The sequence below is a fragment of the Cibotium barometz genome, chromosome 4 (assembly GCF_041138505.1).
Source record: "Cibotium barometz isolate CiBa-2024 chromosome 4, ASM4113850v1, whole genome shotgun sequence".
NCBI classification, from domain to species: Eukaryota; Viridiplantae; Streptophyta; class Polypodiopsida; order Cyatheales; family Cibotiaceae; genus Cibotium; species Cibotium barometz.
Window position 1 is genome coordinate 63,686,701 of NC_141049.1, and position 14,605 is coordinate 63,701,305.

Below are 14,605 nucleotides of genomic sequence, written 5' to 3' on the forward strand. Positions count from 1 at the left end.
CCACAACGGTCGGCAAATTTTACAGGGAAAGGGCGGACGATGCGGCATGGTGGGAGGAGGCCAAGGCGCTTGTGGAGATGGTGCAACCGATTATTGATCTCCTTAGGGTAGTGGATTCCACTCAACCATGCATTGGCAAAGTGTACGAGGCAATGGATCGCATGATAGAGAAGCCAAAAGCAATGTTCAAAGTCAAGCCTCACTATAAACAGGTCAAATCTCTATGTTTGAAAAGGTGGCAAGCCTACCACTCTCCCCTCCATGCTGCTGCCTACATTGTTGATCCTGAGTTTCAAGGCAAAGGGCAACACAAGGACAAAGAGGTGAGCAAAGGCCTTCGACAAACCTTGGATCGCCTTTACACTAGTGAGGAGGATCGCCGCACAATCAAGGACCAATTGCAGATTTATAGAGAGAAGCGGGGGGCTTTTGGTTTGGCAGATGCACAGGCGGACCGCTTCAAGATAGGGTCTGCACTTTGGTGGGAGGATTATGGTGCGAAAACTCCAAAGTTGCAAGAATTTGCTGTGCACGTACTCTCGCAGGCTTGCAGTAGCAGTTGCCTAGAGCAACTCTGGTCAGTTTATAGCCACATTGCCTCTAAGAAGAGGAACCGCCTTGGTGTACAGCATGCAAATGATTTGGTATCTGTCAGTGCCAACTTGCGAATGCTTTGCAAGGGCTTGACAAAGAAGGCAAATCCTTTCACCGAATGGGAGTAGGCACAGCAGGACCCACATCTCTCTGATCAGCAAAGGGCCGAGATTTTAGAGGAGCTTGAGGTTGTGCCCGAGGCATTGTCTCCCCCACCTCCCCCTCCCCCTCCACTTGAGGACTAGCCTATGGAGGACTTCACTGAGGAGGTCACGATTGATCTTCACCCTTTTCAGCGTCTTGCCTAGTCTCTTGAGTCTAGAGTCTCGAGTCTCGACTCTTGCCCCACTTTTTTGCTAGCAATCTTGTATCTTGGCACTTAGTCATTTTGCCTTGAGTGTACACCCTCCTTGGGCCTTTCATTATGCCATTTGGCATTTTTGTTTAGATTGTACACTCACTTTTGTTTATCACGCCATCGACGTCCCATTATAGTTTTTTGCTAATACGACTATGCATTTCTCCTCTTTTTGGTGCAATTTTATGCTTAATGTCTTGGTTTCTAAGTGTAAATCAAGTGTGTTAAAAAAAATTGTAAAAAAACAAATCGTTTTCAGATTGCCGTTTTTTTCACCGTCCCCGGGACGGCCTTTTGCCCGTTCCCCGTCCCATTCCCCGTCCCCGTTCCCGTTCCCGTTCCCCGTCCCATGTTTCTATGATCCTTTTACTTTTGACTTGTTAGTGATGCAATCTACAATTTTGTTCAGTTTGACTTGTTTAATGTTTGATTTTATCTTTGCTGCAGCATGGCTCATCAAGTCTGGCTTTTACTAGTTTAGAATTGGCCCCTTTGAGTTGATATGTTACTGGCTCTTCTTTGATGGCCTCCTGTATTGGTACATGATCTCCAACTTTGTGCCCTACTACAACTTCGTATGATTGTTGTGAATTTGTGCATGATTCTTTTGCATTGTGGGCTCTTTTCTCTTAAGACCTCGCGCTTCTATCATGCCTGCAGTTTGTTCATTGCATGCATACTGATTGTTGCCTTCAAAATTGTCTGTTGCATGTGCTTTGAAGAGGTGAGCTGCAATATGGTCAATGGCAGGCATTGCATATAGGGCAGTAACAATTTGGTCATCCATGACTTTGCGAGCAGGGTATATTGTGCCTTTTGATACTATTGCTAAGGCTTCTCCATTTTGATGGTTGCATGCAAGGTTGATCTCTTTTACTGAGAGTGTGCCAGCTCCAATTTCTTGTCGTCATCCTTGATTTGGCTGAGTTTCTCTAACCACCACCATGACAAGATTGAGCCAGCATCAATCCACCAACTATGTTCTGGTTGCTTCCATGGTTGTTTTTCCACTCTCATTGCCTCAACCCTCTTTGCATCCTCCTGCATGGCAGCATCTCCATAGATGTTATACATACTTACAAAAGCGCCAGCATCCTTTCCATCCAAACACACTGCATGTTCAAAGGCATGTCTTCCAAGCTCTACATTGCCCCACTTTCGACAAGCCCCCAGCACAGTGTGCCACACCACGATACTAGGATGGAATGGCATCTTCTTGATCATCATTATAGCCTTGTCTATATGGCCTGCACGACCAAGGAGATCAACCATACAAATGTAATGCTCAAGATTTGGGATGAAGCCATAGTCATTGCTAATGGCCTCAAAATACATTTGGCCCTTTTCTATTAAGCCTGCATGGCTGCATGCATTGAGGACGCTAACAAATGTGACCAGATCTGGCTTTATACCTTCTCCTATCATTCTGTCAAAGACATGAAGAACATTTTTACTTTCTCCAAGCTCTGCATATCCTGCAATTAGCGCAGTCCACAAGACCACATCTCGAACTGGAAGCTTGTCAAACACTCCATGTGCTTCTGCAAGCCAGCCACATTTAGCATACATATCAACCAAGGTGCTGCCAACAACAAGGTCTCTCTCCAACCCCTTTCTAGTAATTCCTGCATGTATTTCTTGTCCCTTGACTGTGGCTCCTATGCTGCCACAAGCTTTCAAGTTGCAAACAAACGTGAAAGCATCCAAAGAGATGCCCTCGCATTGCATCTGTTCAAAACAGCTTATTGCCTCCTCACCACCCCTGAGTTCAACATATCCTGCGATTAGTGCAGTCCACAAGACTACATCTCGAACTGGAAGCTTGTCAAACACTTCCTGTGCATCTGCAAGAAAGCCACATTTAACATACATATCAACCAAGGTGCTGCCAACAAAAATGTCGCTTTCCAACAACCCTTTTCTAGCAATCTCAGCATGTATTTCGTGGCCCTTGTCTGTGGCCCCTAGGCTCCCACAAGCTTGCAAGCCACAAACTAATGTGACAGCACCTGGAGAGATGCCCTCATGTTGCATCTGTTCAAAACAGTTGAGTGCTTCCTCAGCACACCCGTGTTCTGCATATCCTGTGATTAGTGCAGTCCATGAAACCACATCTCGAATTGGAAGCTTATCGAACAATTCCTGTGCTTCTACAAGTAAACCACACCTAGCATACATATCAACCAAGGTGCTGCCAATGAGGAGATCTCCTTCCAACCCCTTTCTGGCAGTCTCAGTATGCATTTCTCGTCCCTTGACTGTGGCTCCTATGCTGCCACAAGCTTTTAGGCTGCAAACAAGTGTGATACCATTTGGTGAGATGCCCTCATATTGCATCTGTTCAAAACAATTAAGTGCTTCCTCACCATGCTCATGTTCCACATATCCTGTGATAAGTGCATTCCACGAGACTATGTTTCGAACCAGGAGCTTGTCAAAGACTTCCTGTGCTTTTGTAAGGGAGCCACATTTGGCATACATATCAACCAAGGCACTGCCAACAAAAACATTTCTTTCCAGTAACCCCTTTCTGGCAATCTCAGCATGTATTTCTCGGCCCTTGTCCATGGCCCCAATCCTACCACAAGCTTTCAAGCTGCAAACAAACGTGACGGCATGTGGAGCGACGCCCTCATGTTGCATCTGTTCGAAATAATGGAGTGCCTCCTCACCACGCCCATGTATAGCATATCCTGCGATTAGTGCATTCCATGAGACTACGTCTCGAACTGGAAGCTTCTCAAAGAGCTCCTGCGCTTCTGCAAGCAAGCCACATTTAGCATACATATCAACCAAGGTATTGCCAATGAAGTGGTCCCTTTCCAACCCTTTCCTGGCAATTTCAGCATGTGTTTCTTGGCACCTGTCTGTGGCACCTATGCTGCCACAAGCTTTCAAGATGCAAACAAAAGTGACAGCATCCAGAGACACACCCTCATGTCGCATGTGTTTGTAGCGATCGAGTGCTTCCTCCCCACGACCATGCTCTGCATAACCTGCAATCAACGCATTCCAGGAGACTGTATTTCGGACTGGGAGCTTATCAAACACTTCCTGTGCTTTTTCCAGGGAGCCACACTTGGCATACATATCAACCAAGGTGCTGCCAACAAAAACATCTCTTTGCAGGAAACCCTTCTTGGCAATCTCAGCATGTAATTTGCGGCCTCTTTCTAAATCTTTCAGCTTAGCACAAGCCTTCAGGAGCGCCACAAAAGTGTACCCAGTAAGATGTAGAGATGCGTGCTCCTCCATTTTCTGGTACAGGGTGAGAGCATGATGTGACTCCCCGCATTTAACATAACCTGTGATGAGAGAGCTCCACGAATTCTCATCCTGATACACCAGCCTGTCAAAAACCTGTTGGGCATGGTTCATGCTTCCAACTTCCACCAACATCGAGACAAGGTAGTTCCCGAGTGATGTATGGACATCCAGCCCACTTTTTCCCATGTAGGCATGCAAGCGCAGGGTATGCCCTTGGTTTCTCTCCTTTCTACACTTGTCCAAGATGCATACAAAGTCCTCAACCGGAAGCAGAAACGGCATACCTTCTTCCAAAGAAGCGAGTGCCTCCTCCAAGCTAAGCGCTGCCCAACTGTGCTTGTTCTGGTTCCCTTCTTCTTGTGCCTTCATCTCACATGGCTCTTCTGGTTTCTCAAGTATCACCATGTCTAGAACCCAACTTGGATTAACCCAGCCTTCCATCCATAGAGACTCCTTGGTAAGTCTATGCCGAAAACCCCTAAAGTATTCCCTCCATAAGCGCTCGGTGCGTGCTCTTGATGTTGATGCATGAACTACCTTCCGGCAAGAAGCCATATAGGATACATCACTGCACGAAGCTGTAAGGGAAGAGTCTCTCTCACTCTCTCTCAACACTTGGTCTCTCTCTCAACACTTGGTCACACCACTAAAGTGGGGCCCAGGAATCTGTCCAGTTATTGAGTAATAGAATCGAGCAGCAATTTATGATGTAGCAAATGCTTAGTTCCACGAGATGCATCAAATTCAAGTGGTATGTTGATTCTGGTGGATCTAGTTCTACACGATTATGCATAGTGAGTGAGGGATTTGGAAAATGAGTACATGTAAAAATTGGTGATCATACAGTGCACCCATGTTCATAAAATTTAGGATGGAAAATGAAATACCTTGCCGATGTGCTTCATGTGCCAAAACATAACAAAGAATCTGGTTTTTGCTAGCCAAATAATTGAGCAAGGTCTACAAGTGAGGGATCTAACGCTCATGGATGCTATGTGGAAGATTTTAATAAACAAGTGCTACTTGGTTGCAAAGGAAAACATAGTTATTATATAATATTTACATTAGATGTAAGCATGCTTGAAGTAAAAGTTGCAATGTTTGCACATGGCATTGCAGACATTGAGATTTGGCATAAACACATTGGACATGTCAATATCCAATGGTGATTGAAGAATATGTAAGCTCATACTATTGTTACAAGTTGCCAAATTTCAAAGTGGATGGAATGCACAAAGTATGTGAAGCGTGCCAATTGGACAAGTAGACTAAGCATGCATTTTTGCATGATAAGCATGTAAGTCAAAAACCTTTAGATGTGATACTTTTTGATGTTTGGGGACCAACAAAGGTGACATAAATCAGATGATGTTATTTATTATGTATCTTTCATTGATGACCAACCACACTAGGAAAGTGTAAGTATATTTCATAAAAGAGAAAATTGAAATGTTTACTCACTTTCAAATATTCAAAGCGCTATGATAGAGAAAGACAAAGGCATGCACCTAAGATGCCTGAGATCAAATGGTGGACAAGAATATTTCTCTAACGAGTTCAATGACTATTTGGGAGAGCATGGAAAAAAGAGGTGGTTTACATGCAAATACACCCTATAGCAAAATGGAGCTATAGAAAGAAAAAACATGCATAATGTAGAAGTTGCCCATTTATTGGTGAATGATAAAGGGAAGCCTCACGATTATTGGACTGAAAGCAATAACAATTAGAGCTTATATTATGAACATGATGTCACGACGCCTAACAAAAGTCTAATGCCAAATTTAGCACACTTGAAAGTGTTTGGGTGCATTGCTTGTGTACATATACCTATTGAAAATAGGGTTATAGAAATGCGCGCGCACACACACACACACACACACACACACACAAAGTCAAGAAGCTTAAGGACTATGAGATGATGGAGAGATAATGAATGTGTATTGTACAAAGATGATAAGTATACCCCAAGATGGGTATATACTAGCACGGAAAAAAAACCTCCTAAAGAGGGAAAAAGTGCCCCGACTAGTCCTAGTGTGTTCACACACATCACTACAAATATGGCTACAAATCCTCCCTAGAGTGATGATGTGAACAAGGTGAATTAGCACTAGAAGTACAAAGATGTGCCAGGCTCTTTGGACTGTGATAGGAAGCCCAAAATAGTTCCCAAGGGAAGTAAGTTTAAAGCTTTGCGAAAAGCTTCAAACTTCTCTCATGGGAGAGCCTTCGTGAACAAATCTGCCAAGTTTATTGGCATATAAGCCAAGGTGATTTCCCATGCAAAGCATCTCTCCCTGACATAATGATAATTCACCTCAATATGCTTGGTGCGAGCATGAAAAACTGGATTCCTCGTTCACAAATGCCATAGCACTTTGATTGTCAGTGAAGATGGTACTGGCCGAGGACTCACCAATACCCAAATTAGCAAATAAGGCGCCTGAGCCAAACACACTTAACTATAACTATAAATTTTGCCATGTACTCAACTTCATAGCTAGAAGTAGCCACATTGGGTTGCTTCTTACCGAGCCATGATATACATGAATCACCAAGGCGAAAACAAAAACCACTCGTGGACACTCGTGTGTCATAACATCCAGTCAGTCTGAGTTTGTAAATGCATGCAACTACGATTTAACCCCCTTGAGTTAAATAATCCAAAGTGCTTGGTGTCTTTTAGGTAATGGAACACCTGTTTAACACATTGCCAATGTTCCTGGGCTATGCATAAATTTACTCAATATTGAGACCACATACTGAATGTCAAGGCATCATCTAACAACTTCTTAATACAAGACAACATCAAAAAGGTCACATGCATCTTCAAGACTTAGTTGTAAACCTGACTCCATAGGTGTAGCTACAGGTTTACAGTCTTTAAGATTGAACCTCTTCAACAATGCATCTATGTATTTCCTCTGCAGCATAATAATGCCATCATTATTATGCTGCCAAAACTCAATGTCCAATTAATAGTGCAATGGTCCAAGATCTACCATCTCAAAAGACTTCTCTAAATCAGATATAAAAGTTGAAATATAATCATCATTAGCATTCTTAGTCCTCTTAATATAGAGGGTATTGTCAGTTGGGCTATTACCAAACTGTGTGCAACTAAGTATGCATCATACCATGCTCTGAGAGACTACTTAAGACCATATAAAGCTTTCTTTAATCTCCATACTTTTAATTCCTGACATTTCTGAAAAAAACCACGAGGCTGAGATACATAGAGCTCCTCATGTAAATCTCCATTCAAGAAAGCAGTTTTGATGTCCAACTGACATACATTCTAACCTTTATGTGCTGTTAACACAATGATACTCCACATGGTAGTCATATAACATGTGGGTGCAAAGGTTTCACCATAGTCAATTCCTTTCTCTTGTGCATAACCCTTTGCAACAAGTCTCACTTTGTATCGCTCAACACTGCCATCTACTCTACGTTTGAGCTTATAAACCCATTTCGTACTAATGGACTTCTTGCCAAGAGGCAAGTTTACCAAATCCCATGTATCATTTTTGAGTATCGAATCATACTTAGATTGCATAGCACTCATTCAATTTTCAGATTCCTTTGGTCCATCAAAGGAGAAAGGTTCCTCTTCATTACATAAATTGGCCAATAAGAGCATGACTTGTGTCAACATGAGATGCGTGATGAGAACTTGCACGTATTCTGCTAGGTAAAGGAGTGGCCAATTTGTTGTGACGTAGTGTTTACACTAGCCATTTTGGCATACTTTTTGGCTTCTCAATTTCCCTTCTTTCCTTATCAACTACATTATCCACATTTGCCTTATCAATAGGCTGATCTGTGGGCTGAAAAACATGATGATTTGTAACTTGTGTGGGTTGATTTTCAGTATTCCTTTCATTACCCAAATGCTCTACATCAATGTGTCGTGCATTAAACAATGAAAGGAGAGTATTAGATATGTCCCATGAACATACATTTTACTAGTTTCTCCATGAAAGCAAGGGCTGAATTGCATCTTCCACAAATACAACATCTCTACTCACAAGAATCCGCTTGGTAGCATGATGATAGAGATGGTAGCCTTTACTTTCCGAGCTGTACTCCATAAAAATGCATTTAATAGCCTTATCGTCAAGCTTGCTATGAATTTTCTTAAGCACAAGTACATAAGCAAGATAACCAAAAATTCATAAATGAGCCACAGAGGGCTTTCTGCCATTCCAAGCTTCAAAAGGCATAATTGTATGCAAAGCCTTTGTAGGACACCTATTCAAAACATATGTTGCACACATGATTGCTTCTATAGCCAGAAACCATGAGGTAACTTCTGAATTTTAACCATACAACATGCCATCTCCATGAGAAATCTATTTTTACATTTAGCTACATCATTTTTTTGAGGTTTACAGAGCACAATATATGCAGGGTACTAATCTTACATACATAAGTATTTTCAACCATAGCAGCAAAGTTCTTGAAACACATAAAAACCTATGATTTCTGTTTCAATGGATATACCCAGGTATGTCTGGAATAATTATCAATGAATGTGAAAAAATAGAGGTAGCCCCTAATAGATGGTGTCATCATAGGACCACATACATCACTGTGTATAAGCTATAATTTTTGGACACCTCTAGCTAAACCATCTTTGGGAATGATGCATGCTACATTTTTCCAAGAATACTGTTAACCCTCTCTGATGACCTTTGAGATTTCCATGGTGACCACCACACTAATTTCTACCCCCTATGGCCATGGGTGTTGAGATTGCCACCTTTCACTCTTATAAGCCCTATTTTCTATATATTTAGCATGCGCGATCGTCGATTGTCTATGAAAGATGCATCATGGGATTAGTTAGTGAGAGTACATGCTTTAGACTAGGTGTTTGCACAAGCCTAGGTGACCTTGGGTACTCGATAACCTACTTTTTAACTATGGCTACCCATGTATGAACATTATGGGCTAGGTATAAAGGCCGATTTGTAACTCTCACACCTCATTCTCTTGTATGCTCTACATTGTGTGCTCTTACTCTCTACTCTTTCACCTTCTTGGCTATTTCTTGCCTAGTGTAGGCTTGAGCTCTTGTGTGATCATCTATGCATGTGTGAGTGTGTGTGAGAGAGGTGAGTTTGAGCTACGAGGTGTTTACACAGAGGTCAAGCTCGCATGTGCTTCTTCCCGATGCGATCTATGAGTCTACAACGAGGGTATATGCAAGCGTGTTCACGAGGTGAGTGACACACCCCGTCAACTCTTTGTGTGCTACCAATGGTTGATTAGGTCTGGATTAGAGCTCTTATGTGCTCTCAGGAGCGATATGCAAGCTCCCCACGACACTTGGTTTAAGCCTTCATGGCGTGAAGAGTTTCATAAATGGCACTGTTGTCATGGGTTAGAAATACCATCGATGGTGTTTGTGACCTGGCAAGAGCCGAACCAATAGCATTCACTAGTGCTTTTCTGGATCAACAGGCTAAGATAGAGTGAGAAAGTGTGTGCAAAAACTAAATCATCACTTTTATTCCACCAGGTATCCGCAATTGACCACTCTGAGAGTCGAGAACAACACCCAACTAAGCTTGGGGCTCCACACCTACGGCAACTTGCTGCGAATTGAGATCAAAATACAGCCACATGATCTGCTCTCTGCGATAAAATACGGGCTCTACTCCTCGACCTTGTAGCTACCTAGATGATGCGCAGCTTCTAGTTGCAGCATTCATGCTCGCGGCGGCGGGGGGCACCAAGAAGTCCGTGGCCAGGTCTGCGTTCACGCCTGCTACTACAGATAAATAATATTTAAAAATGATAAAATCAAGATCAAATGATGACATGATGAAAGGAGTGTCAAATAAAGATCCTAACTACTAGGTTGCCATGGCTAGGTGCCAACCAGTGTCAAAAAAAAAAACTTTTTTTCCAACAAACGAAAATAAGGATAAACATTTAATGAAAAAAATTACATACTATCGGGCTCTATAACTAAACTAGCCAAAATCTTGGCCATTGATCACAAGGCCAATGAAAGTTTCAACATGTTTGTCTTAAATTCAACTGTGAAAAATACACACGCCTGCAATTACTGCAACTCCAACCTTATTGCCATGCTTGCCACACATGACAAAGTCGTCCTAGGCACCAACATGACAAATCGATGCGTCCATGATGCTCGCTAAGCCCCACATTACATTGATCTTGGTTGTCAGTGCGGTAGCACCCACATAGTGAACCACCACCACATGAAGCCCACCATCTAAACACTAGTGGAGGTTGACTTGGTTTTTGTCATGATCATTAATGTACTAGTATTTGGTAGCCTTTCTTCAATCTGATCGGTGTCTTATTTACGGTGGAATCTTGAGTTCATGGATTCTTGGTTTCGTGACCTTGTCACAAAATTATACGAGGTGGTCCTAGCTAATTTCATGACCATGCTACTCTTACCTGGCTTAAGGTCGAATCCTACTTGATCTTGTTTTACTAGGTCATTCTACAAGACGAGTACTTAGAAATAAATACTTTGAGGTAAGTGCATTTGTGGCTTAACCCCTCACTCTTGGGAACCTAGAAACGCCTAGAATTGATTGCAAAACCATCAGAATAGATATCAAAGGCTTTGAATGGCTGAAACTTCACCAACAACACAACTTGAAAGCTCCAGTGAGCTGATGATGAATTCTACATTCGTAGAGGGGATGGTCACGAGCATACAAGAAATCCTTAGGTTAGCACTAGGTGACACCACATCTTCTGAGGCTTGGTTGATTGATTCCTTACACAATTGACTTAGCAATATTATGGTACACACAAAGGAGAAGGATGCTATGTGTTTTGTTGGAGCAATTATGCATTTGGGAGCCAATTATAACCTGATTAAGAGTACTGTTAACTATGATTAGTGAAACAGAGGGTCGTTAATCGATTAATTACTGACTTAATTTTGATAATTGGTCTAATTTCTAATACATAGAGTTATTAGAAATCATTGTTAATTAATGCCTAGGCCCTCAATTTGGACAAGATTTGAAGAAATTAGAGCGCTTTTGCTACTAGTTTTACTGGTTTTTCTCAAAACAGAGAAGGGGATTTGATATTTCTGGTATGTATGCACCTTGGTTGGTGTTAATATGCAACATTGAGCTTGTTTGTGTGTTAATGCAAGTTACCCACACTTGATTAAACCACTATATTGCAATTTGAAGCATTTGTAATCCTAAAAAAGTATGCCAAAACAAGGTATTTTGGACAGCGTATGCTAGTTCAATTTGAATGCACTTAGTGTGATTTTCTACATCAACAGTGAAGTTGGTTGAGTACTTTGGAGTATCTAGGAAACTTATTAGAGTGTGGTTGAGCTGAGGAAGGCTCATTTATAGGATTGGACGTGTGTAGAAGGTGCATTTGCATTGAGCAAATATGTCAGACAACCCAGTACAGATTGTGGGTGAGAAGTTGGATAGAAAGAAGTTCCAGGCATGGAAGTACAGGATCAAAAGCTTTCTGAAAGGAAAAGGATTTTGGAACCTTGTTACGAGTTGCGGAGCCTGAGTTGAATCTACCCCAAACAACCTACACAACAACAAGTTGCAGCTCATAAACAATGGATAGAGAGAGCATACAAAGTTTTGCATTACTTGTCTATATGTATCTCGGATGCTATATTCATACATATACATGATGCTGAGAATCCCAAGGATGCATGGGATACTTTGGTAAAGCTGTTTGATACAGATACTAGTGCTCATAAGTCTCAGTTGAGATAACAGATTCACAATGTGAAGCAGAAAGGAAGGAGTATTCATGATTATGTACAAGAGATTAAGAAGTATGCAGATGCATTGGCAACTATCAATGCCCCCATGCCTGATGATGATTTGGTAGACATTTCCTTGCATGGTCTTGGCAAGGAGTACAAGTCTTTTGATACATCTATCTCTGTTTGGAGTACAGGTTTACTAGATTTTGATGAGTTGGTTTCACTCTTTCTTGTTGAGGAAATCAAACTTAGTGACCCTTTTCATGATGCATGTACTAGCCATGATGATCATGGCAGGAATCAGGCTTTTTATTCACAAAGAGGATTTAGAGGCAGGGGGAGATCTGCATCACGAGGTCATGGTGTTGGTTGTGGATGGCAGGATAGGTCACCACAACAGAATTTTCAGCCTTCATATGGTGCTAGAGGTGGTCGTGGATATTCACCTCAAAGAGGTAGATGTAATTCTCGTGGAAGAGGACGTTGGTGGCAAGGCCAACAAGTATCTATGCAAAATGTAGAATGCCATTATTGTGGAAAGTTTGGTCATATGGCTTGTGATTGTTATCGCAAACAGAATGATTTGAGAGGGGGTAGAGCACAACATGGTGGAAATTATGCAAATAGTGGAAATTTTGCATCAAGCAGTCATGATGGTAGTGCAAGAGGACGTTGGTGGAAGAGGACGTTGATGGCAAGGCCAACAAGTATCTATGCAAAATGTAGAATGCCATTAATGTGGAAAGTTTGGTCATATGGCTTGTGACTGTTATCGCAAACAGAATGATTTGAGAGGGGATAGAGCACAACATGGTGGAAATTATGCAAATAGTGGAAATTTTGCATCAAGCAGTCATGATGGTAGTGCAAATCACTTGTTTTCCACCACCATGAAACATGTCGTGGGGTCTATGATGACACATGGTGACAGTGATGATACTTGGTATATGGACTCTGGAGCATCAAACCATATGACTTATCATGGCGAATGGTTTGAACATATGAAGCCAATGGATGTGAAAGGCTATGTGGAGACAGGTGACGATTCTCAGCATGCTATCACTCATGTTGGGAGTGTGCCATTGGTGATGCACAATCGTGAAATGAAGTCTATGTTAGACGTCTTATATGTGCCTTATATTACAAAGAGTGTGGTCAAATGGTTGAGCAAGGTTTACAGGTTCGTTTCAAAACGAGCATGGTTGCTTCATTGAGGATTTCAAAAATGGATGTAGAGTCATTGCCAAAGGCAAGAAAGAAGGCATGTTATTCAAATTGGATGCTAAGATTCCTGAGTTGAAATTGGCTATGTTCTCTAAAAGCCGAAATGTGGTACAAGACATTGAAATGTGGCATAAAAGGATTGGACATGTGAACATACAAAAGTTAAAGAACATGCAGGAAAGAGGCATTGTTGGTGGGTTGCCTAGATTCAAGTATGATGGGAGTATGCATTATGTGATGCTTGCGAGTTTGGAAAGCAAGCAAGGTTGCCATTTCCTAAAGAAGGTAACATGAGTAGCAGGCCACTTGAGATTGTTCATAGTGATGTATGGGGTCCTGTACAAAGCCCTCCATTAATGGCAGCAGGTATTATGTGACATTCATTGATGATTTCAGTAGAATGACTTGGATTTACTTTCTCAAAGAGAAGAGTGAAGTGTTGGGAAAGTTTATGGACTTCAAAGTTTTTGTTGAGAAGTAGTATGGCTGCTGGATAAAATGTTTGAGGAAAGATGGAGGTGGTGAATATGCTTCACATGCTTTTGAGGACTTCTTGAGAAAGAATGGCATAAGAAGGCAGCTAACTTGCAAGTACGCACCTCAGCAAAATGGTGTTGCTGAGAGGAAAAATAGAAACATTGGTGATGTGGCTAGGGCAATGCTCAATGAAAAGAGCATGCCAGACTTTTATTGGGCAAAAGCGTGTGCCACAACGATGTGTGTACTTAATAAGACACCCACAACTGCCATACATGAAAGTACGCCAAAGATGCGTCTTACAGGTTTTAGGCCAGACATTGGACGCCTCAAAGTGTTTGGTAGCATAGCTTATGTGCATATGCCAGATGAGAGAAGGAAGAAGCTAGATCCTAAGGCAGAAAAGTGCATTTTTGTTGGGTATGCACAGGATCGCAAGGCATATAAATGTTACAATCCACATACTAGGCAAGTACTTATTTTACGAGATGTGGTGTTTGATGAACTTGCTAGTTGGTACAAGGCAAAGGATGAGGGTGTCATTGATTCCATTGATGTTGATGTGCATGTGAACTTGCCACAAACAAGTTCTACTTCTATGTCTGGGCCAACAGAGTCTGAGAGTAGCATTATACGTCTATGGTCAGGACGTTTGAGACATGATAGTGAAAGCACTGGGAGTAGTGCTATGGATAAAGGGAAAAAGAAGGTTGAAGGAATTGGCATTACATCACCCTGAGTATGGGGGTGCTTGTGCACATGAGTTTGTGTCAGAGACCATCCTTATTCATCAGATCACCAGCACAAAGAGATGGATTAATGTGCTCTCCTTCTTTGAGCCACATCTACTATTACACTAAACAACACAACAGCCAGTTATGGAATTTTGGCCAATTCTTGCATCCATTACGCTGATTTGGAGCCACTTC

At 41.9% G+C, this 14,605-nt stretch overlaps 1 protein-coding gene across 1 annotated transcript; it reads right to left on the reverse strand.

Annotated features, from left to right (window-relative positions):
• Positions 1-1,825: 1,825 nt before the first annotated feature.
• On the reverse strand, positions 1,826-4,774 carry LOC147639500 (pentatricopeptide repeat-containing protein At3g16610-like). The gene is made up of 2 exons (XM_086794336.1): positions 3,757-4,774; positions 1,826-3,645 (listed from the first exon to the last, which is right to left on the reverse strand). Exons 1-2 carry the CDS (start codon positions 4,772-4,774, stop codon positions 1,826-1,828), a joined length of 2,838 nt encoding a protein of 945 aa, XP_086650462.1.
• Between the last annotated feature and the right edge of the window lie 9,831 nt (positions 4,775-14,605).